The sequence below is a fragment of the Drosophila ananassae genome, chromosome 2R, assembly GCF_017639315.1.
Source record: "Drosophila ananassae strain 14024-0371.13 chromosome 2R, ASM1763931v2, whole genome shotgun sequence".
Lineage (NCBI taxonomy): Eukaryota > Metazoa > Arthropoda > Insecta > Diptera > Drosophilidae > Drosophila > Drosophila ananassae.
The window spans coordinates 26731967-26758268 of NC_057928.1; the positions used below are offsets into that span (position 1 = coordinate 26731967).

At 45.9% G+C, this 26302-nt stretch overlaps 1 protein-coding gene across 1 annotated transcript; it reads right to left on the bottom strand.

Annotated features, from left to right (window-relative positions):
- Positions 1–190: 190 nt before the first annotated feature.
- Positions 191–22376, bottom strand: LOC6507541 (G-protein coupled receptor dmsr-1). The gene is made up of 4 exons (XM_001955847.4): positions 22019–22376; positions 7166–7384; positions 1880–2991; positions 191–1798 (listed from the first exon to the last, which is right to left on the bottom strand). Exons 2-4 carry the CDS (start codon positions 7231–7233, stop codon positions 1533–1535), a joined length of 1446 nt encoding a protein of 481 aa, XP_001955883.3. The 5' UTR covers positions 7234–7384; positions 22019–22376; the 3' UTR covers positions 191–1532.
- Positions 22377–26302: the final 3926 nt, after the last annotated feature.

Consider the following 26302-nt stretch of genomic DNA (forward strand, 5'->3'; position numbering starts at 1 on the left):
TTTCCTGCGGTTCACTGTATTTTCTGGCTAATGCAAATTAAACTTTGCGGGAGTTTTTTCGACCGTTTGATTGGCTGCCTGGTTGGGGCGAGTAGACATTGGCTAAATTAAAAATAATTGAAAAACTTGCACAAATTGTTTCTAAATAATGTTCCCAGCTTGTTCCCGCATGTATTAAAATCACTTGGTGTTCCTCTCATAGGTTCCGCTTTATTTTATTGATTTAATTATCTTAGGGCTAGGAATTTAGCATTGAAACGAGTTTATTTATAAAAACTTAACTTGGTAATTGAGTAGTCACACTTACCCATGCGAGAGAGTACTACCGCGCATGTACAACAAACAACAATAATCTATTATTAATGCTTACTTTCAGCAAGCGAGTGGCAACATTATAGTTTAATTAAATCTATCGTTATTTGAGTATAGTTTACAGCTAATTAATCAGCACTGAAAACAAGCTGCGCCGAGGCAAATAATTACATTTAGCTTCACACAAGAGGCCGTGCTTATTTTTAACGTGTACGTGCTTTCGCGGTTGATTTATTTGTTCATTATTAACGAGATTGAATGTATTTGTCGGGGCTCAATTGCAAATACTTCAATCGTCGTAATTTATGCGGTTGCTGGCCATTTGTCTCTTTTCGCAGCTGCTCTTGGTCGGAACTTTGATTTAAATTATCCCAAAAGAGATGCATGTATCGGAGCTGCAATGACCTGGGAAGGGGTTAAACTAAATTACATGAACGTAGGACCCAGAACAGAGTTTGGGAAACCAAGGCAAGCAATATTATGTATCGTTCACAGCCCAAATACAATTCCAAATACCAAAGAATTTCCATTAATTTTACTCAACTATCTCAGTGCACAGCAACTGAATTATTTAAGGGTTGCCTTTAAGATTCCTCAACTAAAGTTATAAACTATTCGCCAGGCATTCCTGGCGTACTTTAATTCAATTATTTATCCTACGTATATGTACATTATTTTCCAATATTCTGCTTAAATCGTTGCAAAAATTCGTAGTTTGAGTGTTGTTAGTTGGATGCCGAGCAAGCTCGCATATTACAAATGGCATTTAGAGCCGAAGCAGAATGAAATCAACATCAAAATTGTTTAAATTTTCAAAGCCGACCAGCTTAAACGACTCTGATTTGATTTTTGTGGAAGAGCTGAACGTTTCAATAACATTTTGATGGCTGGCACTCTTGAGAGGAGTGCTCTCCTGGCAGGCTCTAAGCTATAAACCAACTCGATGCCCGATTCCTAAATGTAGCTGTTGCCTCCAAAAGGAAACACCTGCGAATTTGTATGAGTTACGTTACAGTGCGAGCCTGTTCCGCCGTGAAAAGCTGGTTCTCCGTCGCCCCACTCGCCTTGTCCACAACCACAACAATCGCCTGGAATTGCAGTGATGGATCCAGCGCCTCTCCGCCATCGGCCACAGGACCTCGGGTTTCCACACGCCGCAGCTTCAGGACGCTGAGCAGCCGGCTGAGCAAGCTGCGGCTGTTGCCTCGACGATTCCTGTGCTACAGATTCGTCACCTGTGTGATATTGGTGGTTGTGGTAGCCACCACCAGCTGCGGCCTCTGCTGGCCCTTTGTCAGGGCGGGGGCCACAGTAGAGCGCTCCGCCCGGACGGCCACCACTTCGTCCTGGGCCACAGGGAGCCACTTGTCCAAGAACTTGGGTCGGAAAAGCAGCGCGAATGTGGTGCGGAACTGCTTGCTCATCGAGCAGTAGAGTATGAAGTTAATGCTGGAGTTTATCAGAGCCAAGATGTCCATAAGGTCGCCTAGTGGGAGACAGAGCAAGTGGACCATATAGCAATACTTAATCAATGTAACAACAATCACAACTACTATGGGATACTTACTCAGTCTTAGGTAGCATTGGAAGTAGAAGGCTTCTCCCAGCAGGGCGTTGAGGAGTCCCATGATTCCCTGCGGGAACTCCGTGATGAGAAAGAGTAGTAGCACCGCCAGGAGCATCCTTGTGGTGCGGTCCGTTTGCTTCTCCTTCTCTAGGGTCTTGCTATTCTTCCTGGGGCGATCGGCCGCTTTGCCGTTCGTGGATTTGGTCCCGTTACTGGCCGCCGTGGCAGCTGCTGCCGGCTTGCTGGTGAGCATCTTCCGCCGCCGCTTGGCCTCCAGTAGGGCCAGGATCAGGCGCACCGAGAGGATGGTCAAGGCAATGCAGGGAATCAGCTTGATCACCACGCTGTATATCAGGAAGGTGGCGTTTTGCAGGGAGCTGTTGTGGAGCGCCAGGTCGCTGTGGTACAGTCTATAGACCGTCACGTTTCGCACCACCGGCGTGGCAGTGGGCGGGGCAGCCGTGGTGGTGGTCGAGGTTATGAGAGCACTCACATTCAGCCACAGGGTTTCGTTCGCAGCCGGTTCGAGCAGCGAAGTATTCAGGGCAGCCACCTTGACGCCTTGGAGGAGCTCGTTGCGGTAGTCGATAACATACTGTGTCATCGGGATCGAGCCTATTACCTTGCCCTGAGCATCCAGCTGGTCCACATACTCAGCGATCGCCGTGATCAGATACAGCGAGGGGGACACCACCAGGACGCACACCACATACGCCGTGGTTATCGTTATGATTGTGGTTCTCATGCCGCACCACACGCGGTTCTTTTGGGGGTAGCCCACTGCTATGTACCGCCAGACGGCCAGGGTCACTGTCAGCCAGATGGATATGGTGTGGAGGACCTGGGCGAAGATCGAGTGGAACTTGATAAAGCAGGCCCAGCTGTAGCTGAGCTTCTCCTCCCGCGGCAGGCTGTCGGTAAGGATGTAGTCGTGTATGGTGTAGGGTATGTACTCGAGCATGACCGCCAGATCGGCTACCGCCAGGCCCGTGAGGATGGCGTTTGTGGGCGATCGCATCTCCCGTCGGGTCAGGACTATGATGTTCAGGGTGTTCGCAATGGTTCCCAGGATGCACACCACCAGGGAAACGTAGCCATGCATGTTTTTGTAGCTGCAAAGTGGAGAAGGACCTGATTAGTTTTCCTTAAACTGAACAAAGGCGAGGTACTTAAGTTCCAGCCCATCTCGTAACAAGGTTCTTAATTATGACTAACACAAGAATGGAGTGGAAGACAAATCGAAATCATGTGGGTGAGGGGTGGCTGCCGAAATTATGTTTCAGTTATTATGCCCTAGTTAGTCTTAACCAATTTGTTACTTCTGCCTGCCGTTTGCTCTTTGAAGCCGGCAGTAAAACCATCCAAAAGCCATTTCCGTTGACTTGGCAAACAGCAGCAGCCTCCTCAGCAGTCGAGGCAATAAACCCAGAGAACCCTGAGGCCCTCGCGTGCCACGCCCCGTTCGCCCATTATAGGATAAACATTTTACCGACTTCTGTTTAGTTTTCGTCGTGAGCTTTGAGTCCGAAAACAAAAAAGGGAAAAGAACAGAGGAGGTGGGAAGCCCTGGAGGAATAGAATTCAAATTTCTGGCCAGCCGACTTTGCCAGTTTTCGTCCCCAGCCACAGTGGCTTTTCGGTTTTGTGCCTTTTGCAAGAATTCTTTCTGGCCTGCCGCACTTGCAGCTGCTTGGTGCAGAATGTTGCAACCAAGCACTTAGGATTTCCATGAAATTTATACAGAAATGTGTTCGCAGAGGCGAAAGCACATAAACACGTCACTTTAACGCCTGTGGGGGCTTTGTGGGAAGTCATTTAAAAAAATACATTTTCATTCTTGAGACTTCAATATTAATTAGTCCTTGAATTGTGTTTTTCCTGCGTCCTTTTTGTCGATGCAACATCCCAAAATAACTTCTATGCTGCCTGTGAGTTTATTTTGTTTCGGTGTTGACTGGCAGAGAAATTTTTTAATAAACTTTCGCCATGCATCCTCCAGAGGCAACCAGACTGCTCCTCTCTTTCGGAAAGCGTGAGTGACACGTGTGTGCTCTGGCGCTCCTGCTGGTGTCAGGACTTTAGTTAAATTGTTTATTGCTTCTGTGCCGAATGCTCCAGCCACTCCTAATGCCACGGCCAACGGAATGGGGAATCCTTTCGAATGACAGTTTTATAGAGGAATCTAAGCCAAATTTGTTAGCAGAAGACTCTCTCGGTTCCATCCTTGCCTAGCTCTGCAGGAGGTCTCTTGCACTGCATGTACATTGTAAAAATGTAAGTCCTGCGCATCTTAATTATTTTATATTATATAAAGGTGTTTGATAAAAATTCAAAACTACGATGGAACCTAAAGTTCTCCAGCTCTACCTCTTCAACAGATTTTCAATTAAAATGTAGTTTCATTTTCCACAAAACCTTTTTTATCTGAACCAGCCAGGTTTATTTCGCTGGCTGACTCTGCGCCTGATTTCTGGGCCAGTAACTGGGGGGCTCCTCGCCCACCTTCAAGTTGGGCAAAACAATTCCAGGACTTCATTCATGTTGTCGTCGATGTCGTTGTCGTGGCTGCCATTCATCAACATGGATTATCAAAGGCCATAAATTAGACTCTGCAGAGCGTTCCGGCCGGGGGAGTGGGAGCCTGGATTTGACCGAGGTGGAATCCTGCCCGGGATTGGGGGTAGGTGTGTGTAGGGTCTAGGTTGCAGGGCCCTGCGACAAAGTTTTTGCGAATTTGATGAATGGAGTTGTAAATTCCCCAAGAGTTTTTTGAGACGAGGGTGCGCGTTCCTCCAAGAAAGTGTTGCCATTCTGTCGTTCTCCGAACACGTAGACATACCTCATCCCGATTCTGTTTTCTGGTGCTTTCAGCCAGCCAGCCAGCCACCTGTCCGTCAGAATGAGAAGAAGCCTTTAACATGCCAAGTCAGACGCCATGTGTGTTCCCCGAAATGTATTTGTTTTATTGTTCGGGGAATACACGGCCACCGCAACGAGCGAAAGTGAAAGCGTAAGCGACAACGCATTTGGAAAATTAAATATATTTTGCAGAAGCAATTTTCCACATTTTTTGGTCTTCGGTTTTGTTGGTTTCGCCTGCTTCGCCTGCGCTGGTTTCTCTTTTTGGGGGAGAACCGCCTTTGACAAAAGGCTCGCCATCCGTACTTTATTATTTATGTTAATTGCTTGTTTTGTGCGTGTTTTGTTGCGGTTTTTTGTCAATTTTTTTGCCAACTTTCGGGCCCTTTTCACTTCGACTTGCCATTTATATTGCGTATACGTCACGTAGCCGCCACAGGAAGGGTTGCAGTTCCTTCCCTGACACACTGCCCGCCTGCCCAAAGTGGGAAGTTCGATGTGGGACTACTGTGTGACACATTGGCGTTTGGATTCTATTTTTTCGCATTTCGTCTCTTGTTGTTTGCCGCTTGAGTGGGCGGGGGCGGTGGGTGGTGGGTTGGTGTTGTGTCTGTCTGGGGCGTGACAGCGTCAAGTGTCGCCTCGCCAGAGAGCAAGCGCCGTCGCCAGCAATTTGGCACGTCTTTGACACAAAAGTAAATGGCCAAGTGTTGGATACACATCTAATTGCCATACCGCCATCTTTCAAACTCCATCTCCGCGCGGCGCTACCTTTAATTAAACCCACGCCGCCCAGTATTCATCCGAGATGCTGTGGCGAGCCACTTTGTGGCCATTAACTCTGGGAGGACTGGCTCTAATTAAAACTAAAGCGTGGTCAGAGCCGGGCTGAGGTGGGCTGGCGATATCCTGGCGACCTCCGGGTGGGTGTTTGATGACCGAAGTATGAATAATTTTCTATTTTCCACAAGGCAGAACTTCAATGGGGAAAATAAAGGTCTTCTGATGAATTATCTGGAAATTCAGTAAGGAAGCTAATGAAACTACGCGACCCAGGGGTTTGCATAAGTCATATTATTATGATCTTTGAGAATATTTGAGTGTCAATTGCTTTACGACCTCATTGTTTCCACCCATTTATTGCACGTATCTATGAAATTTATTGAATTGTAACAGTTTATGCATTAAATTAAATTAAATCCATACCCGAATAAACTTTTTAGGGCCTCCTTTAATCATCACTTTCACTTTTACGAGCTCGTGGCATGCAGGGAATATAAACAAACACAGGCTTCCCTGTCGGTTTTATGGGTGCAGCAGATGGACACTTGGATTGCGCACAAAAATGGTCAATTAAATTGATTTTAGCCATCAATTGCTGACCTTGGCTGTTGACAAATCTGTTTTCTCCTCCATGGCAATTTTCCTGTTTTTTTGTCGGTTAATCGTCCGACAAAAATGTACGGCAAATCAAAATTGAAGCTCCCGAGCCGGGGCAAGTGGCAAGGCAGGGTGGCAAGGCGATAATCGATTTCTGAACGATTCCCATATTGTTGTCACCGCAGCGGGCTAATGGTGTTGTTGTTCTGGCCTGTTATGGCTGCGATTTCAGTGTTGTTGTGTTGTCGAGTTGTCTGCCCTTGAGGCGCACTCTCCCCTGGCATTGACTTTGGCATTGAAACTGCTTACTGCCAGTAGTGATGATCGGAAGGCATTGAATATGCAAATTAAATATCCGTATTGTCGTTGTACTTTTTGGCTTTTATTTTTTTTACGATATATGCTCCTACTTATTTTAAACGATTATTGTCCCTTTTACAAACCGACAGACACAGCAACTTACTAAAAAAAATGGTATAAAAAAACCCAACAGGAGTCGAACCCAGAGTCAAAAAGTAGGTTTAGAAAACAGCGATTTCGAGTTCTGTTTTGAGAAATATATATGAAAGCTATCTTTAGACTTAATATTTAATTTACTTTAAATAAAAAGAGTGCTTCCGAGCTTAAAATAATAAGCCTCGATCTGTATGATGCTTTAATCTAATACATATATTAACGGTTGTTCAAGCATTGAACACGATAAAAACTCCAAACATATAATGTAGGAGATCGGACCCATGTGAATAAGTGATTAACAGCATGGTTTGAAAGACGATCTCCTGCAGTCTAACCAAATATTTATGTGGTGCACTTGAAGCACTTAAGAAAGGGTCACATAGCATGTCAGCGTGCAGTTCGTTGATAAGTAGTTTTAAATAGATTTAAGATTTTCATGTATGTTTCTTGTAAGAGAATTGTAAGAAATAAAAACAGTTTTAAAACAGAACTCATTGGAGTAACACCTTTATATACGGGGCTCCTCTTAACAACGGTAATAGTTGAAATATCATCACCTGATCATCTCTAATCGGTAGGTCGTACACTCACCTTGTGTGGAAATTGTCCATGCCGCTGCCGCAGTAGAGCGGCGCAGTTTCATTGTTGCCACTGGCCATTGTTGCTGCTGCAGCTGTTGCTGTTGCTGCTGTTGCTGCGGTAATCACAATAGACGATTGCAGGCTGTCACTCCGAGCACTCGCATCGGCTGCCAAGGCCAGCGGCAGAAAGTGTTCCCGGCAGATGCATTAATAATTAATTTCCAAGGAGCTGCAAGTGTAGAGAGGGGAAGTGGCTACAGCGCTATTGTTCAGCAGGACAGTATATTTATAATTAATGCGAGTTGTAAGTCGTTGCGTATACGCCCGTTACCCCATCGACTAACGTGATTAAATATTGCATGATGCAGGATGTTGCCTCACACTTTGTTGTCTCTCGCTGGCGTTGCAGCGTTGCGGCTCAGAGAAGCAGCCCTAAGCCGATTAGCAAAGAGCCGGATTCCACATCGTGTCTGGAATCGCGAGCTTCTTCCAGCGCCTGATGAGGCAGCTGCCTTGCAACTTAATTAGCAGAGGAAGCGCCGGGGGATGTGCACTTAATGAGCAAATAGGGCTGGCCTTCGTGCGTCTTTTTGCGAGTTTCAAAAAATTGCCTAATTGTACAGATGCCCTAAATAGTTGACATCAGAGAAAGTTATTCAACTAACCCATTAAAAATTTAATTGAAGAAATGTTCTTAAACACGAACTCCATTTAGTGAAAACTAACAAAGTCTTTGGTACTATCTTGCCCTGTCCGAAAGATAAATAAACCGAATTAGCCAAAAGCTAGAGCTCATCATAAGGGAACGTCGGCAGAATCTAGGAGCCAGATCTGACCGACAAACCGCATTAGTGCGGAGTATAAAATATATCCGTGGCGAAGGTTTGCCTTCGTGCGGTCTAAATTAGATTTGTATGGCCGGAGCGTGGCTAGATCTCCGTAGGAACGCAGATAAATGGCATTTATTTCAGTATTTTTTTGAGAAATTTCCTTAGTTTGCTGTGGCCATATACATTCCTCTTGGACGTGAACCGCGCGTGGGCAATATGTTATCTGTCACAGCCCCCAGCGCCTCAAACTGCTCCGCCGTTTCGCTTTGCAACAATTTCATTGCGGCAAGATTTTAATTGCATTTGTTAGGCAGCTGCAGCTGGCAGCGACGGAAAATTGGGTGAGGGGTCACAGGCAGGGCCGTCGAGAAGCCATGTCGGGCCCCGGGGCATGGATTTCTCACGGGCCCTTTTTCGTTTTCGTCCCGCTGACCCCCCGGTCATTAGACCCCGCTGCCGGGCCCCTGTCCATTGCGGGCCCCGGGAAAATTACCCGGCTGACCCCCCCTCTCAACGGCCCTGGTCACAGGACGGGGGTCGAGGGAATGTGGCTGCAATTAACACGTTCTACGAGGCGCAGAAACTGCAAAGCCAGCAGCAAACTGCTTAAATATGCATGGAAGCCCGGCCGGAGATGTGGCTAGTCGAGCTTAGCAATTTGATTTGAAAATGTTCGTGTTTTTATACCCTTGCAGAGGGTATTATAATTTTGGTCAAAAGTGTGCAACGCAGTGAAGGAGACATCTCCATCCCTACAAAGTATATATATTCTTGATCAGGATCACCTCCTGAGTCGATATGAGCATGTCCGTCTGTCCGTCTGTCTGTCGGTTTCTATGCAAACTAGTCTCTCAGTTTTGGAGCTATCGAGTTGAAACTTTGCACACATCCTTTTTTTTCTTGCAGGTAGTATATAAGTCGGAACGGCCGGGATCGGTCGACTATATCCTATAGCTGCCATATAACTGATTGATCGGAAATGCCAAAACATTGGTGTTTTTTAAGTTGGAGGGTTGAGACTTTCCACACATGTTATATTTGACCAAAATATCTTGTCTACCAAATTTCATAAGGATCGGCCGACTATATCCTATAGCTGTCATAGATCGATCGGAATTGGCATAACTTTGGTGATTTTTAAGTTAGAAAGATGGCACGGATTCTATTTTGAACAAAATAATTTGATTTGCCAAATTTCATTAGGATCGGCCAACTATATCCAATAGCCGCCATATAACTGAACGATCAGATATGGCACAACTGCAAGGGTATATCAACTTCGGCTTCGCCCGAAGTTAGCTTTTCTTTCTTGTTTTATTATATTTTGCAAGAGCACGTTATAGGAAAGGGTTAAATTATTCGGCAACTAAGTGCTCAAGAGGCGGACATTCCATTTTTATTCGCGACGGGCAACTGAGGATCTTAAGGTTCTCAAAAGGACCATACTTCTCCATACCCAGGCCGGAATTAATTGATTGATGAACTACCCGTGTGATGTAATTGTTATTTCTATTAATGTGGAACAATACAAATGACCAAGAAATATTAATTAAAATCGTGTCGGGCCATAATTCGATTATATAAATTAATTGCCGCTTGATGGACGCTGCAGTGCCGGCATCCGTCGTGCCGTGCCGTAACGATCGCCATCATTTACTCGATACGAAGTGGCTTTGTTGCATCACAGCGGAAATAATTTGAGTATTAATTGCGAATATGTATATCACGGGTATATGGCCCGATGATTGCTCTTGCCTCATGCCGCACGCCTCATGCGGAGAGGTGACAAGCGAATGATTAATGAATGACAGCTGCCGGTTGCCCGCAGATGTGTGCTATAATTTTTGCAAACAATGCCGAGGAATAATATGCCAATGCCATTTATGGGGATGGCTCTGACGCTGCCTGACGGATTAATACGTTGCATGTCGAAGGGAGAGATAAGTAGGATTGTGTGGTATGGCACTTGGAAAAAAACTGTCAAGTCCCACTCCGAATACTTCACTAGTCATAGTATTGCCACATGGTTTTTTTGAGTGCGCTGGAAGAACTTAATTTTGCGCATGAAAAGCTGACTAATGGGAGACTTGAACAACATTTTCATTTTCGACACACTCCACTGGGCAGGACAACAACAATGAGGGCGTAAATAAGGCCAGCACGTGGGCTGAAAGCGAAGGTGGACGAGAAATTGAAATCAAACTGATTTCCGCATTTCAAGAGGAACAGGACTGGCTGCCATGATGGCCTGGCAGTCTCGCAGTCTGCTCGTGGCCAAAGCCCCCAGCACCGGAGTGGCAGCTTCCACTGATAAACCAGTTATGTCACGCCCATATTGCAGGAGCTCAGTGGCGCAAATCGCAGCAGCCATTCCAAAGCATCCTTCGATTTCCTTTGTGCTGCGGAAAATAGCCAGCGATTGCGCCAAATGAAATTCATGCTGCTCGGGGGAGCGTTCTTTAAGATGCCGCATCTCTGATTTAAGCCAGTTCCGGGCGTTGCTATTTACAGCTCCTCTAAACAATATTTACTTCATATTGATTATTGATTGCTGTTTTGCTATCCTGTTTGCTTTCGATTCGTCCTTTTCTGTTTCTGCTGTGCTGTTTGTGTTACGCTTTTTTATTTGCATATTCCTTGTACACGTCAGCAAACGAATAAAGTTCGCTCCCACGTCGCCCGACTCTGTTTGCATTTCTCTCTTCAGGGGCATTATTTGAAATGGTTTTCTAAATGGTTACCTAAATAAAAACAATAGAGAAAGCAGGAAGTGAATGTAAGTGGGGTGTGGAAGGGTCTCGGGGAGTCCTCTCGCCCCCCCTCCCCTGTCCTGTGTGAAGATGGACAGCTAGTGTTAAAGTTTTAAGCTGAGTGGTGGGGTTCGGGGCTGAGATGATCAAATTTAAGATAAGTGGTTTTGGCAGCCAAGCGAAAGGATGTTCCCCTACGAAGGACTCGGTGTCTTAAAGTATAAACCTGTCGCCCACGCTTTTAATCAGAAGAAGGAAAATCTAGCAAAATCTAGACAATTTCAAGAAGACAAGAATTGCGTTAAAGGCGACGCTGTCGATGCCATTAACGCAGGCGACTTTGAGCGTGTGCAGGATGCATCAAGAGGATGCAAGGATACCAGACAAGGACAAACATTTGAAAAACCCGACCTCTTCTTAATGACTAACAGAATTTCTGAAAAATTTACTAAGATCGTGTATAAAAAAATTAAATTTGAACATCTTTTGCCTCAGTTTGAATAATAGTTTTTTAAACAATATTTTTTGCAAAGAACCTTGGACATTTTTTTTATGGAAGCAGGCGCATTATGGGGATCCTTAATCCGCACTTTTGTAGCATGGAGGCTGAGGATTCAGCGACCTTTGCCCCAACCGCTGGAGGGACTGCAGTCGTTTGTCACGACGGCTTGATGTTGATGCCACTTAACCACACATTGGCGCGAGTCTCTAGACTTGATTGTCGCACAGGCCGGGGAGGATGAGCCGGGAGGAGGTGCTTCGAGCTGAGCCAATACAAACATAAATACTGTTACAATCTGTAAATATTTGCGCCAGGATGTCAGTCAGTCTGACTTCCCTACGAGTTTCCTTCAAAAGTTTCCTTTCCGTTTGCCAGGCCCACGCTGTTGGTATTTGCTTTTTTGATTCTCGAGAAATTTTGGGCGGAATAAATCAGATATGCCGATGTAATTAGACAGAAAGCGGCGCGACAATACCATTATTACTTAAAGGCCCACACATTCCTCAGACGCGCAAGTGGCTTTAGGCCGCCACCCCCGTCTTGCCGCCTCAGAGCTGTTCAAAAGTCATCCAGTCATTGTTCGGTTTACCCCCAATACCTGCTTCCAAGGAACTCGCGAGGAAAGTCTCCTTAATTCAGCTCCGTCGTCCGGAATTCGCACATCAAGTATACGCCATGTACTCCCGAGTAATTCCCCAGAACTAAGCCGCCCGTGTTCTCACCCGCAGACAATGCAAAATTTGATTCGGGTGATATAGGAGACGCGGGCTAATATTAGTCCCAAAGAGTTTTAAGTCGCAGCCGAGATTATTTTTCCGTCTGCGGCGAGTCAAATGCGGCTTAAATTCCATGCCAGAGTGACGGGGCTTTCAATCCTCGCTCCCCTAGTTGCCCTGGGAGCTTAAACTATTAACGGGTAATTAGTTTCAATGTGTTGGCTCTCCGAGAGTATTGACCAAACTTTAGCCACACAACACTGGCCAACTTATCAATGCAGTTACGCATGAGTTCCTGCCACACACTCCCCCCAGAAGTTGACACAATTTGGACCAGTTTCCGAGCTGTGTTGCCATTATAAACAGCCAGATGAGAGCCCGCCGGAGATAACACAGAAAGCGATGCATATTTGGGGCCAAATCGAAACGTGTGTGCCGGCAGACCTGGATCTCCTGGCCTGCCCAACTGAATGCCTGCAATTTGTTGTATAACTTTTGGCCATGTGCAAATAGTTTTGGCCAGAGTGAGAGCAGCTCCTCGACTCGGGCTAAGACAATAGCCCCTTAATTGAATGGCAACAAGTCGGACCTGATGAATTGGGCTTCAATTTGGTCTTCTATTGGGTTTTGGTGATTGCTATCCTTGCCACGAGCTCGACAGGTACTCCACGTATTTCCTATTAAGAATTTGTAAAGAAAAAGCATTACCACGCCACTGGCCACAAATCAAGTGCAAGCCACTAAATACTATTAGCAAGAAATACCATTTATTATTTTACTTCTGTCCTGGCTGTTCCAAGTCCATAATAAGCAGCTGTTGCTGTTGCCCGGCTCTTGGCCAGGCGAATAACAATTGGCCTGCTTGGCGAGAACATGGCTGGTTGGGCACTGCCACGCCTCCACGGCCGCCTTACTGGACGAGCCACTTTGTTTTGCCGGGAATTTCAAGGGTAGTGCCTAGGCGGCTTGGGTGGGGCTGCCATTAAGGAAAGGCACTGGGGCGCAACGGAACCTTGGCTGGGTCGAAGTGGATGGGTGGGCTGAGTGCACCCTGCACTCCGCCCCCGCAATCCGGGCATTGATAAGCAAACACAAGGTCAGGGCGCAGGCGAAGGTGTGAAAGCGAAATGAAATTATGTAAATAGCGAACGGCAAACACCAGGAGAGTAATTAAAAATGTGATCTCGAGAAGTGCAAATTTGTTCAGGTAAAGTGGCGAGTTGACGGAGGAGTTCGGCTAGTCAAGAAAATCAAAAGTACGGAATAATTAAAAGAACGACCGTTTTGTTTGCCTTTGTACGCTATTACCATTTGGCACTAGATTTCTAGGGCAAGAAATCGCTTTGCACTGAAGCTCCATGCTAACGTCTTTAACTTTTGACATTTTCGGGCTTCGTTTGCGTTTTCGAGTCACTGCACTGGGAAAAGTCTCCCTCCAGATATGAGGGAATACATATATTTTGTCTCTTTAACAATGCGGCTGTATTTTTCATTCATTTACGAATGCTTCTTACGAAAACTCTCACAGTGCAAGAGCTAGATTTATCCAGGGTCCGGGACTTGCTCGTTTAGCAATTGCGGTTTCTTGTTTGCATTTTTGCCACAAAGCCTTGGACAAGGAAATGCGTTTTCTTTCTTAGAAAATGAGATAAAAACGGGCGGGAGCCGCAAACAATGGAAATTGTAAAATAAAAATGGTTCCTGGCCGCAAAGTGCAGATAATGGCGACAGGAAACGTCATAAAACCAAAGCGGAAATGACACTTCACACAGTGCAAGGCGGCGGAGGATTCGCTGTGCAAATTTAAGCAAGCACACGCAGCTTGACTGCAACTTAAGGCAAGCCGTAAAGGACTAAGGACCTCCAGCAGCATCGAAAGAAGTGGGAGCAGCAGCATTGATACCGGGATAATAACTCAAATGAATTGCTCGTTGAGGCCCGGGCTCGGGCCCCGGGGAACTGGGAACTGGCTGCGCAGTGGTCGGCCCTTGGGGCGCTCATCGTGCTCAATAAAAATGCCAGTCGGCAGGACATTGTGCTCTGATTTGCCACACCGACAGGAACAACAACGACAACCGGCGAGAAAACAGAGACATCAAATGAGGCATTCCGAGAAGCAAACTGCAGAACAGATGATTCCGACATTATCATTCCTGCTCAGTTGTGGTTGTTGCCAGGATTGGTTGTCGCCGGGTTGCCTCGGCTGCTGTTGCTCAGCGTTAAAGTAAACGACATTAATGGAAACATCAAAGTAATTTGATTGCATTTCTCCCCACAATGGATATGAATGAGCAGCGAGGCGGGCTGACAGCCAACTGAATAAAGGAATCCCCATATATATGGCATGTATAGATGGCTGCACTGCCAGAATTATAGAATGATTTGGCATTTCGCCATAAGGCGACTCAGACTCAGAATAATATTCCAGTAGTGCCGTGGTGTAGGAGTACAAAGTCCAGGGAATACAGTATAGGAATTTCGCGCAGTGTACTATACCCCCAGGGGCATTCCGTGTGTCTGTGTGGGTTGCACGCATAAGTAGCAGGCACTGCTCCTACCAGCAGCTCCCGCTGTTCTGCCATTGATATTTCACCGCCTGCTGCTGCTTTCTCCATTTTCTCTGCCCCGCTGCTCCCCGCCCCTCTTAATGGCATCTCATTTTCATGTGTGCCTCCGCCAGCTACATGCCTCCCCCGGAGCTTGGTCGCTTTTCTTGGCCTCAGCATCAGATGATGCTGTGTTAATTTCATTTGGCGCACAAAAATAGACAAGCGAGCAGCAGGGAATGACACGAAATGGAATATGTCCGACGATGTAATTGCCATGACCAAAGCAAATAAAATTACGAAAGGTCCGAGGAACTGATACAAGATGAAGGCCGCACTTAAAGTGGCATTAGGCATTAGGCAGTGGGCCTCGACCGGGGCTGGCTGATATCATAACTGTGCAGCAGATCTGTCCTCAAGGCGACATTAAAATGGGTTCCCAGTCTCGCTTGCCAAGACCTTCTCGAAAAAGGGTCTGTAGGCTTATTTATTTCCAGCACTTCAGGGCCCTTTCAAACATAAATTATGGAAAATTAACCCGAAACGATTCATTAAATGAACGATCTGGCCTACGAATGCAATACAAGACTTCCAGGTGCCTGAAACAATAACCGCACCTGCGATTCTGGAGGTGTTTGTCATACTTATTTATGAGCCCAGAAGAGGGACATAATTTTATTTATTTATATTCAAATTTATGCCAGTTCTTCGTAAATCAATGTTAGTTGAGTTGCCTCCATTGTTCCTGCTGATGACGGCACCCTGAATTATGCAACACGCCGAGAAATCCGGTTGAGGGCTGTGTGGGTGTCCCTTTGCCGCAGGCCTTATCAATTCCAGGCACAAACACATGTCCTTATTTTCGTCGTCCTTTTCGGTATGCAAATTTCCCCGCAACCTGCAACCCGCCCTCCCGGCTATCATCGCCAGCACATGTTTGCGGCTGTTTGTCTCAACTACATTTTTATTTTTGGTTAAACTTTAAGATTGGTCTGCTCCTGGGCCAAATTGTTGTGTCAGCTGCCTTGGGACATGCTAGACAGAGAGTGCGCAGCGAGGTCGAATGGGCGTTTCGCATAAAAGAAACCCATTTTTTCACCTTTCAGCCGAAATCACTAAAGGTCTGCCATTTCCAGGGCTTCTGAATGGGACTTTGCAAACTTGAATTGCCGAGAAGCTATTAACAGAGAATTTCCAATACTTTTCAATCGCCTACTTTCGGATAAAGAGACTGGAGAAACCTCCTTAAAGATGCGAGCTCATAACCCATTTAATTATGCTGCCAAATGTGTTGTGTTCTTAATAGAGTAAACAAGGACCAGTTTGGTACTCTCCCTTTAAAAAAAAAGATCAGCTGGAAGCTTTTTCACGCGCATTAGCTGCTCGTTTGTGGAGGGTTTTCAGTTCCAGCCCCTTCCCTCGGAAAAGCTGGAAAAATATTTGGCCTACGTAAAATATGCAGAAAGTTCCTCATGAAAGCAAATAAAACGCATACGCCGCGTGGGCCCCGTCCAAAGCTGCTGTCAAAATATGAATAATGGCGCTATCAGACGCGGGGGATTGGGTTGCCCTTTTTATTTACTTGTTTTTCCATTTTTTTTTAAATAGCAGCTGTAAAAAATTAAAAGCCTGCAGCTGCCTGCGGCTGAGGGAAAAGAAATACTGCCAAGTCAGCTGTAAATAGCTGAGCTGCCTGGGCCGGCTTCTGCGTCTTCGTCAGTCGGCGAATGAATGCCAGCAAGGTCAAGTATGTGAGTGGGCGCCCACTTTTGTATTTGCTCAGTGGGAGGGGCTGGCTGAAGTCGGGAGGGAGGTTTTTTAGAATGTTAATTTTGCATGAGGCTCCGAGGACGGGCTTTCTGCTGACCACTTGACAAAATTTTGGCCGAGCCGAGCGGTGGTGGAAAAGTGAAAAGCAGTTCGAAGTTTATGTGCCTACGTGCCGGCCATAGTTAATTTATTATCCAGCTTCGAGAGGCCCGAAGAGCCATCTAGCGCTTTAAAACATTACTTGGCAACTCGGCTGATGTCTTTTTTGTTGGCTTTAATCAATTGCTGGGAAAGCTTTTTATCTGCCCTGTCAGGCGAAAAAGAAAATTATGACAAAACGTATCCATAAAGTGGGGGAGCCAGCGGTATGGAAAGATGGTTACCCTGGCAATAAAGCCAAACACGATAAAGATTTCGTGGGCCGTACAGGGTATGTACATAAACACCCCGGAGCACACGAGCTCATGATGACACTGTCAGCATCGGAATCGTGGCCCATTAATCTAGCATCCTGCCTCTCCATCCTCTGCCACCGTGCGAGGAATTGGCCCGATCTCATCGCATCTTATCTCACCTCGTCCTTGGTCTTTGTTTCTCATTTTGTCACCCCCACTTGGTCCTGCGTTCTGATTGATGGCCACTCATTTGGGGAGCTGTTTCGGCCGCCTTATAAGCCCGCATAAATCACATAGTCTGGTGCGTTCGTGCATGCAATTTGCATTTAATTTTTAGTTAAGCACCCGCTTGGCAAATCTACTCATAGTTTGTCTGACTCGGCAGGAAATCGAAACGAAGGCGCCGGCCGATAAACTGTTGACAAATTGAATGAATTCCCATTCCCATTCCGGTTGTATAGAGTTCTGGACCCGGAGAACGCCTAATTAAGTTGCCGGCTAATTCCGGCGGAGGCATTAGCACTTCACGTATCATCTGGAGAACGGTCGCCAAATGTCATCAGCACTAATGGAATAATTTGAAAGCTACTTAGCCCCCCGAAGGCAAGGACAATAGGTGGTCGGGACTGGCACAGCACAGCCCTCAGAGCCTTCATAAATATTCGTCCACCGTTCGTGGTTCGTGTGTTTGTTGATAATAACATTATTTATGTTGTTTTAATTATTTTACGCATTTCACCACAGAACGTTACAAAGAACTGAGTGGGCGTGCCTGAGTGGGCTGCTGGCCAAGTTTCTCCGCACAGGACCTCCGCCTGTGTGTCTTTGTAGTTGTAATTAGTAGCAGGGGCAAGAGGGCTAATTGAATTATGCGAGACGCTGTCTCACAGGGTGTCCATTAAGTGGACGAACTGCCGACGACTACCAGTTCCAAAGGCTTAAGGTTGCTGCCAAGCGGAAAACATGTTTTCGCACTTAGGAGATTTGTTGACAAAACTGAAAAGTTTACTTGCAGGCTTTCGTGCAACTCACTTGTCTATTATTCGACACAATTGTCACTCCACCGAGGGCGGCTAATGGTTGGGGGACCCTATACTTCGCCCATCCCCGATCCATAAAGCGAGTAGTACATTTTTGTGTGTACTCAGTAATCGTAATTTTACTACTGCCGGTAAACGTGACAAACTTTCATAATTCTTGGCCAACAAATATAGTGCAGTACAAATATTTACCAAGGCCCACGCACAAAATTGATTCATTTTATTTGCTAATTACCACGAACGATAGGCCATTAAACCGGATATAGTAAAAAAATGTTCCATTCAAGGCAGTCGGAAAACCAATTAACTCCGGGCGGGGGCTCGGAGTTGCAGAACGATATTATTATAATTAGAACAGCGTAATGAAGATAGGCCGATGCGTGATTAAAAGTAAGTTAAACCAGCCACTAAACCGAGTAGTCGTGATTCAGGCCGTTGAAGTTGTTCAATTAAAGCCTAAGTTACTCGGGAAGGCCGCTCATTGATTGGCTATCTCACTGAAAGCAAATCTGTTGAAACATTGCTGAAACAGGCATGGAATTGAAGAGACCATCAGTTGGTCAAATTATTTGGACCGATTCCCTCTCCAACGAGAATGCCTGTCAGAGTCCTTTGCCATGCAAATCCCGTTCACATTCCCTTTATTATGCGCCAACAACTGAATGCACTTTATCGAAATGAAGCACGCACTCCAAAGGTCATCAGCCATCATCGATGTGCCGTAGATTCGAGGCGGATCCTTGGACTAGTTTATGACCCAATTATGCCAAAGTGTATGGCAGTTGGCGATGCGTTTTCGCGCTATTAAAAAGTCCAACCCCCTCAGTGTTCAGTCAAGGATTCCAGGGCGCAGGGCTCAGAACTGGAAGCCGGAGCTATAGCCGGCTGTAGCCATGATTTGTTTGCTTGACTCGGCCCGCCCCGGCCCGGACCGACACGAAGCCAAACGGCACACGCACACATGCCGATCGAGCCAGCCACCCAGCCCTTCTTTTCCGGAAAACTTTGCCAGTAATAGAAATAGTGTGTGTGCGGGGGAGGGAGTGTTGTCCTGCTCCTTTCGATTTGATTGCTGCAATTGCTTGGCAATAAATAAATGAGAGAGGCGTTTGCAGTTTCGGAATGCTGTCTATTACGTGCCTGGCATGGAAGTACTTAGACTCCACAGCCGTCGAACGAGCTCCACAGAGAGAAATTTATTGAAGATGCTTTCGTGCGTTTGACTGTGCCCCTTCCCGATCTAGGCTCACAAATGGCTATAGCCATATCCTAGGCAGAGCCTATCCGCGTTTTAATGAGTTCAATAGGGGCGTAGTAGTCATTTTTGTACAGTGTTTGCAGACTTCTCGTACATTGAAATGTAATTTAAATGGATTCCGTTTTCATGTCTTCGCCCAGCCCCATTTTTACGTGTTGGGCCACTGCGGCGGTGACATCCAAAAGTTGTTAGCGAACGGCACTTGGTCCGCCAGCTGTGCGCTCCGTGGATATTAAAAGGAACCCTTTTCCAGGTTGTCCTTTCCTATACTGCCATAAAGACAACTATTACGGGGGACACTTGACGCCGTCATGATCCCCGGCCAATCCTATAATCAGTAGCAACGGCTAAAATGGCGAACTAATGGCGGCTCTTTGAGCTCCTCCGGGCACCTTGTGGCGCCTCGCTCATGAAAGTGTGATGAGGCCGACGGAAAAGAAGTGCTTGACTGAAATGAATTTGGCGTACTGTTAAATTCATCGGACACATTTCGGGTCTTTAATGGCCGTTCGCTGTTCCGAATGTTGCTGACGCAGCTTCATTAAGGTGTCATGGTCATGTAATGGCCGGTCCTTTGGCATTTCCAGCTGTAATGATTGCAAAAGGGACACGGCCAAAGCATCTGGGATTGTTCGAAGCAGGTGGCAAAGCAGAGAGTCTCTAAATTGCAGTTGCCGCTCTGTGCTGGCCCTAATCCGGTTTGGCCGCCTAGTGTTTTGCCTAAGCGTTTATAAATTATTCAAGAGCCGCCTCGTGCATTTTAATTTTTGTGGCTTTCTGGAAGTTATGCCATCTTTAATCGCGAATATTCCCTTTTCTGTGTGGGGTGTAAAGCGCCTGAAGCGTTCGCCACGAACATTTTTGTCGCAAATTTCTCCCCGACTTTGCTGTTCGGCGGCCAAAAGTTTCCACTTTTTTGGTGTTGTTAATAAATTGTTGGTTGAAAAGTCCAAAACATGAATAAACTTTCCTATGTCGGCTCCAGGCAATTGCGGGGGCGTCCAACTGCCAGTTGCAGTTGTTTCTATGGAGCTGCATTCGTAACTAAACGAGGGGGTGACTCCGATCACCCGTGAGTCGAGGCTTGGAGGAAAAGTGCCCGATTTTAAGGCAGCATGTTCCCCAAATTTAATGTTTCAATTGGTGCGGCATCTTAAACGTTCTCGGCCCCTGGCAACGCCCTGGCAAAAGTAATTTTAATGTAATTGGCCCTACGTGCAGGGGATTTCGTTGGATATTTTTGGCATATCTGTTTCATAAAAATCTGATGCCAAGTACAACCCGTAACAAGGTCGGCCCACCTCCTCCTCCAATCGCGGCGGGCGAGCATAAAAAACAAGCATTGCCTGCGAATAGGCGCCCGCACGATGTCAACCGAGGTCAAAGTTGACGTCCTCGGGTGCGGGGGAGAATGTATGGTGGTTGGGCAAAACAATCGAAGCCAGCAGCCCCCGCTTATCGCAAATCAACTCAAATTACGCAAAAAGCGAAAGTCGAAAGGGAAATATTTGTGCGTGCATGAAACAAAGGCGAAAACAATAACACACCAGCAGCACACACACGCCGACTTCAGGAAAACATAATTCTATTCGATATTGAAGGCAACCGAGGGAAATCCAAACCAAATCCAAACTCGACTGCGCAAATAAAGTAATAAAGAGTCAATAAGGCAAGTCGTCCGGCCTGATTTGGATCATTATTACGCATACGACGCTCTTATGCAAATGAGACAATTTGCTCTGCTGTGGCGAGGATTGCTGGTGAGCTGGAAAATAATTTATAATTTATAGGGGAAGTATAGGCAAAAAAATTGACGGAAATTGTCTCAAGCTTGACGCAGCAGTTTCCAGTTGGGAAGTTGGCAAACTTTCGAGCGACTCTTGATTAAAATCTTATCCTGTTTCGGCGGCAGGAAGCAAACGCTAGCAAGCCCAAAACTTTTATGAAATGACTACGTTAAAGTTTCACTTTCGATACGGCGGGAGTCTATCGAGCGAGCGTCATGGGCGCTTTAATTAAATTTGTTGTGTTTTTTGCTCATTTGTTTGTTTGCCTGGCTCAGTTTGACAGATGACTTTGTTTTTCGCTGCATTGTTGTTCTTTATGATTAGTTTCAAAAAGTTCGACGATGCTAGATGAGGAGAATGGCCAAAAAACACATGTGTTTCTTCGAAAATCCAGTCCCGGGCAATCTAATTCTTTCATATTTTATGGAGACTTCAAAATTGAAAATTAAACTAAAGCCCTGACTTGAATTGAGCTGCACAGCTTAAGAGATACATTTCTAGCTTTTGCAAAACAGAAATGATTACTTTCTAGCACCCGAGTCTCATTCAGGGCTTCTGTGCCAATGCGAATTTTTTGCCATTTTGCAATTCCCTTTCATTGCTGTGTTGTCACGTGCAAGCGGTCAGCCCGTGTATTTGCCTAGTGTCATTTTGCGATTGTTTGCTTTGTTTCAGGACATGGCCAAAGTCACTTTTGTCGTCGCCGTTTGGCTTTATTTATATTTCGCCCAGAATTTCGATGATAGAGAAATCACTGGGACTTGACGGCGGGGACAATAGACTGGCAAAGGGATGGCTGAGAATCCTTGAAGCCCCTGAGAGTGACGTTTCTGAGGGCCTCAAGTTGGTGACCCTTTGTCAAGCTTATGGATCGAGTTTGCGATGGCAGAGGACTGCTCCAACTCGCCATTAATTTCTTCCAGTGAAAAAAGAGGAACGCGAATCAAAAGTATCCAATATACTAAAACGCATTAGTCTAGATAAAATCTTTGAAAGTAAAATAAAATGACAAGCGTTCAATTACTCCCATGTCTGGAGATACCTCCGAGCAGCTGAAACTTTTTCTAAATTTATGAGAGCCACTCGATCAGGACTTGATTTCGGGGAAATCAGGCTCTTCCCACTTCAGGCTCCCCACTTCCCCATTTAATTATTTACAAATGAAAGCACTTCACGGAATTTCTTGGTTATTTATGGCACTGCGGAGATAGGTCTGGCAATTTATTGTTTCACAAATATTCTAGGTGGGACAAATATTCTGACACTTACTGCACTATTAGGGCCCGAAGTGCTGTGCTGGCCTTGATTTATGGACCGATCCGTAGCTGCTTTTCAAACATACATTTAGTTGCTGTTGCCAGTGTCACAATATTAACGTCGTTTAATATATTTTATCACTTTTGGATTTTTTTTCAGCAAAAATTTATTAGAAAGTGTATGTTTATGGCTTAAGATCTCAGTCAAAAAAGGATTTATCAGAAACCGTCACACAAAAAACGACAGGATCCGAAAACTATCATTTCGCCAGAGGACTTGTGTGCCTTATGCTTTGTGGGGGAACCGAGCGACTGCGGTGCGAACGCCTCCGAGAGGCAATGAAGACTGTGCCCGAACGACGGGGCGTATGTGTAATGTAGCCTAGATGATGGCTGGCAGTAACTTCGGCGTTGCCGACTACCTGCTTCCTGTGGATTGTGTGTTTCAGGTCCACACAAAGTCAATCGCAAAGTAAATGCTTGTAAACAAAAACAGACAGCTTCTGCAAGGCGGCTCTCTTAAGTGCGAAGTGGCTCTCTTTGGTCCTTTTTGTTGCGCAGGCGCAGTGCCAGATCAGCTGACTGGGCGCTAGGTCAGCTGTTCGCCCCTGAATGGGCACTTGTTTTGGGTTTGTTTTGGCTACCCATGCGATTCGCTTTCATTTGCGATTCCTTTTCTCCGCCGCGAAATTCCTTTTTCTTCGGGGTTAAGGTCAGGACAACATGCACAACAGATGGCGCCAGAAAGTAAGAAAAACAAGAGACTGAATGGGAGAGCAGCTGCCAGAAGCACCTGGAGTAATGGTAATGGCTGGCGCTGTTCACACTCCGGCCCACGGGACGTATGTGTAATGTAGAATAAATGGCAGTCAGAAACTACAAGCCGATAAATCATTTTTCGAACTTCTGGTGGGGTCTTAGACAACCTTAAATACACAGAAGTTGGTAAACACCTGGACGGCCAGGAACTATACAAGTTAAATCCAATACAATAAAATGCACAACTAAAAAAAGTTAAAAGACACATTGAGTTTTACTAGCCCAGCTTTGTATATGGGCTCACGCCCTACCTAACCCTGAACGGGCAACCATTTGTCAGGCAACCGCCAAAGGACACGCCAGGAAGATTTTCTGGAGGCGGCTCAGACGCGTTCCGACCGTCTGTGGCCTGAATTTATGGCCGGTTCCCTTTATGCAAATGAGGCAAAAAATCGTCCTAGTAGATCAGGAGCTGCGTGTAGAACACAGAAGAAGCCGAAAGAAAGTGTCGCCTGCCATGTCCCAGGCGCTTGACAATCACTTTTGCTTTCTCTCGTTTAATCCTTTAAGATGTTGTCTGCCTGTCGCCCCCAGCTAGTCCTTGTTCTGCCGCCACGACACTCTGTTTTGATTTTCGGGAAAATTTAATTTACAATGCCACTCTCAAAAGGGTCCTGCAATTAGGCTCGCTACAGCTCCCTAGATATACAAATAATCATCCTAAATGGCTGCTGAATAATGATCCAAAAATACATACTATACTATATAAGACTATACTATGTAGGGATGCATCTAATATGGCTGCCAGCGCCGCCAAATTTGTGGCAGACTTTTCTCGTTAGTTTTTCCGCATCAGTAGCCAACGCCTCCGGACCCGAGCCAAAAAGCCGCCAAATGACTACTGGAAATGCGCAGCAAATATTTCATAATGTGCCACCGTTTTTCATCTTATTTGGCGAGGTGGGGTGTGCTGGGAGGCTCCCTAATAAAGGCAAAGTGCCATACGAAAAAGTTCAGGGAGCTAGCGGGCGGAAATGCAGAAAACTGCATAATTAGGAACACTCTGGGCCAAATGCAAATCAGCCGGAAGTTTCGAGAGGCGAAGGTTACTGAGTAGCCGAGGAAGCAATGAATTACTGTGAAATATTAATATCACGATTAGATTTCTGCCAGTTTTATTCATTAGTGCGGGGCGGGCGGGCCGTCAGCCTCGAACATAGTCCATGAAAATATGTCCAGTAACACATTTTTTATTAAAACCAATTAAACAACGAGAATTCCAACAAATATTTGGAGCAAATGGATAGCACTTTCTGTAAATTGATATAACAATTTATAGCGGCATGTTCCTAGAACAGCTACAGCCATAAATAGTTGCCCACCGAGAAGCACATTAATAAATAAAAATATTGCCAAGCGAGGTGAAACGAAATGCACCGGTGAGGAAAATCAGAAAAAATGTAAATATCGGAACAAAATAAAGGAAACTTCTAAAATCGTTATGAACTATCAGAGCAATTTTCGGGTTGGAATTTCATAGCTGTTTAATTACATTTTCATCGGTTTAGCTGCATAAGTTTGTGGGGCTCGCACTAGACATTTATTTGGATATTTATTTGGCCGCGTGGGCTCTGGCTGACAGCTTGGCCGCAACCCGCGCTTCCCGCCCATATGTTGTTGCCAATCAAAACAGCCTCAAACGCAGCACAGACCGCAAACACTGCACGGACCCTAAAATGAAACAAATTTGTGCGGTGTAATTGATATTGTGGCTTAAATGAGCGGAGTGATTTCTGCATTTGGGGAAGCTTATACAGAAGTTGCAGGCAGAACTTGAAATACGATAAGCCTATATGTTCCATTTCTAAAACGTCTATATCCCGTGCTGTCATTCCGACGTCGTGAAGAGGGATAGTGCATTGTTGTTTACAAACAAAACGTCAGCCGAATCCAAAACATTTTTGTGCCGAGAGAAATGTGTCGGAAAATATTTGCTACTTTTTGGACAGGAATTGCTATTCGCCGGCCACGGGCCCGATGCCTCACTTCCGCACTACCCGCCGCAGATCAGTGGACAGACTCACGCCCACCCGTAAAAAACAAAAATCATCAGAAACAGTCAACTCAAAGCGGCGTTGTAAACAAAAACCTATATAAACCGAATAAAATAGAACCGCCGCCTCCCGCGGTAACCATATCCGACAGGAGAAGCCAAATAATTTACAATAACTGGCAGCAATAAGTCGCGGCGCTTTCGATTTGCATTTTATGCCCAGCGCGTTGGCGTTTACGAGTACAAGGATGTTTTCCACTTGCCGGCTAATTCAGGATAGCGGAACGGGCGGAGGAAAATGTACACTTTTGTGAGCAAACATGGCACATAAAATTATGGAAAGTCCCGAAAAGTAAAATACAAGGCTCAGCCCAAGTTGTCACGGGCAGGCGAAGCCGCAGGAGTGAGCCTCACGCTTTCTGGGATTAAAAATGCTCGAAAGGCAAACCCAGAAAAAGGCAAATAAAAACTGGACAGGCCCTGGCCGAAGGAATAAACAAAACTGGGAATAAGGAAACAAAATCCGACAGTAAATATTGCGCTTCCCCGTTTGCCAAATATACTTTAATGCGGCCGATGATTTAAATTTATTAGTAGAGTGGTGCAAAGGATGCGGATGAGGATGCCGAGGAAACTAATTTATGCGAGCGACCACAAGATGGGAGCCGGAAGCGGAAGTGCCGCCTACAAAGGATAAGAGACTGCGAGATGGAGTGGCCGAGCAATGGCTGAACAAACTTCTCGGAGGCCAGTGGAGCAGCAACTTAAATTCAAGTAGAACAGACGCACTTAGTTAATTTATGGGGAGCATGGCGCTGTTTATTCAGCTTCCCAGTGGCCAAAATTTTTGCTAATGATTGCCTTCAAGCTGGGTGTAAGCTGGGTAATTGTTTTAAAGTAACTGATAAAAAATACTTCAAGGTCAAATTTGAAATTTTACTTTGGCTTTTTTTCCGTCTTGGGATGCCATCACTGGACCCTGCTTAACAATGTCTCTCCGTTTTTATATCCTGCGGCTTCAAACAAAAAGTACCCCAGATGCATGGCCCAAGGATGTTGTCATTTTCCGCAGCAACTTGGGTGTTCTACCGCGCCCTGCCCAAACAAAAGCTCATTAGGCAGACCCCAACCACGGCAGCTGTTTGTTTGTCATGTCCTGGCGCTAAGTGAAATGTTGTGTCATTTGCAAGTCGAGCGAGTTAGTTTTTCGCCCGTCCTGTATTTACTTTTTAGAGGGTCGACTTTGTGGCACGACTTGTGGCGGATGCGTAAATCGGGTCACGGACATAATAACAATAAACCCGAATTGTTTGGTTGAATAATTCAAACGCGGGTCACTGCGGGGGAGTTTCTTCGACCTCGTCGCATTGTGTGTGCGTGTCAATGACTCGCAGGGTCACAGGACGTCTGCTGAAATCAATCTGGATGGCGTTCCGGAGGCGTCACGTACCTCTTGAATAAACAAGAGCCGGCGAAGGGCGGGAA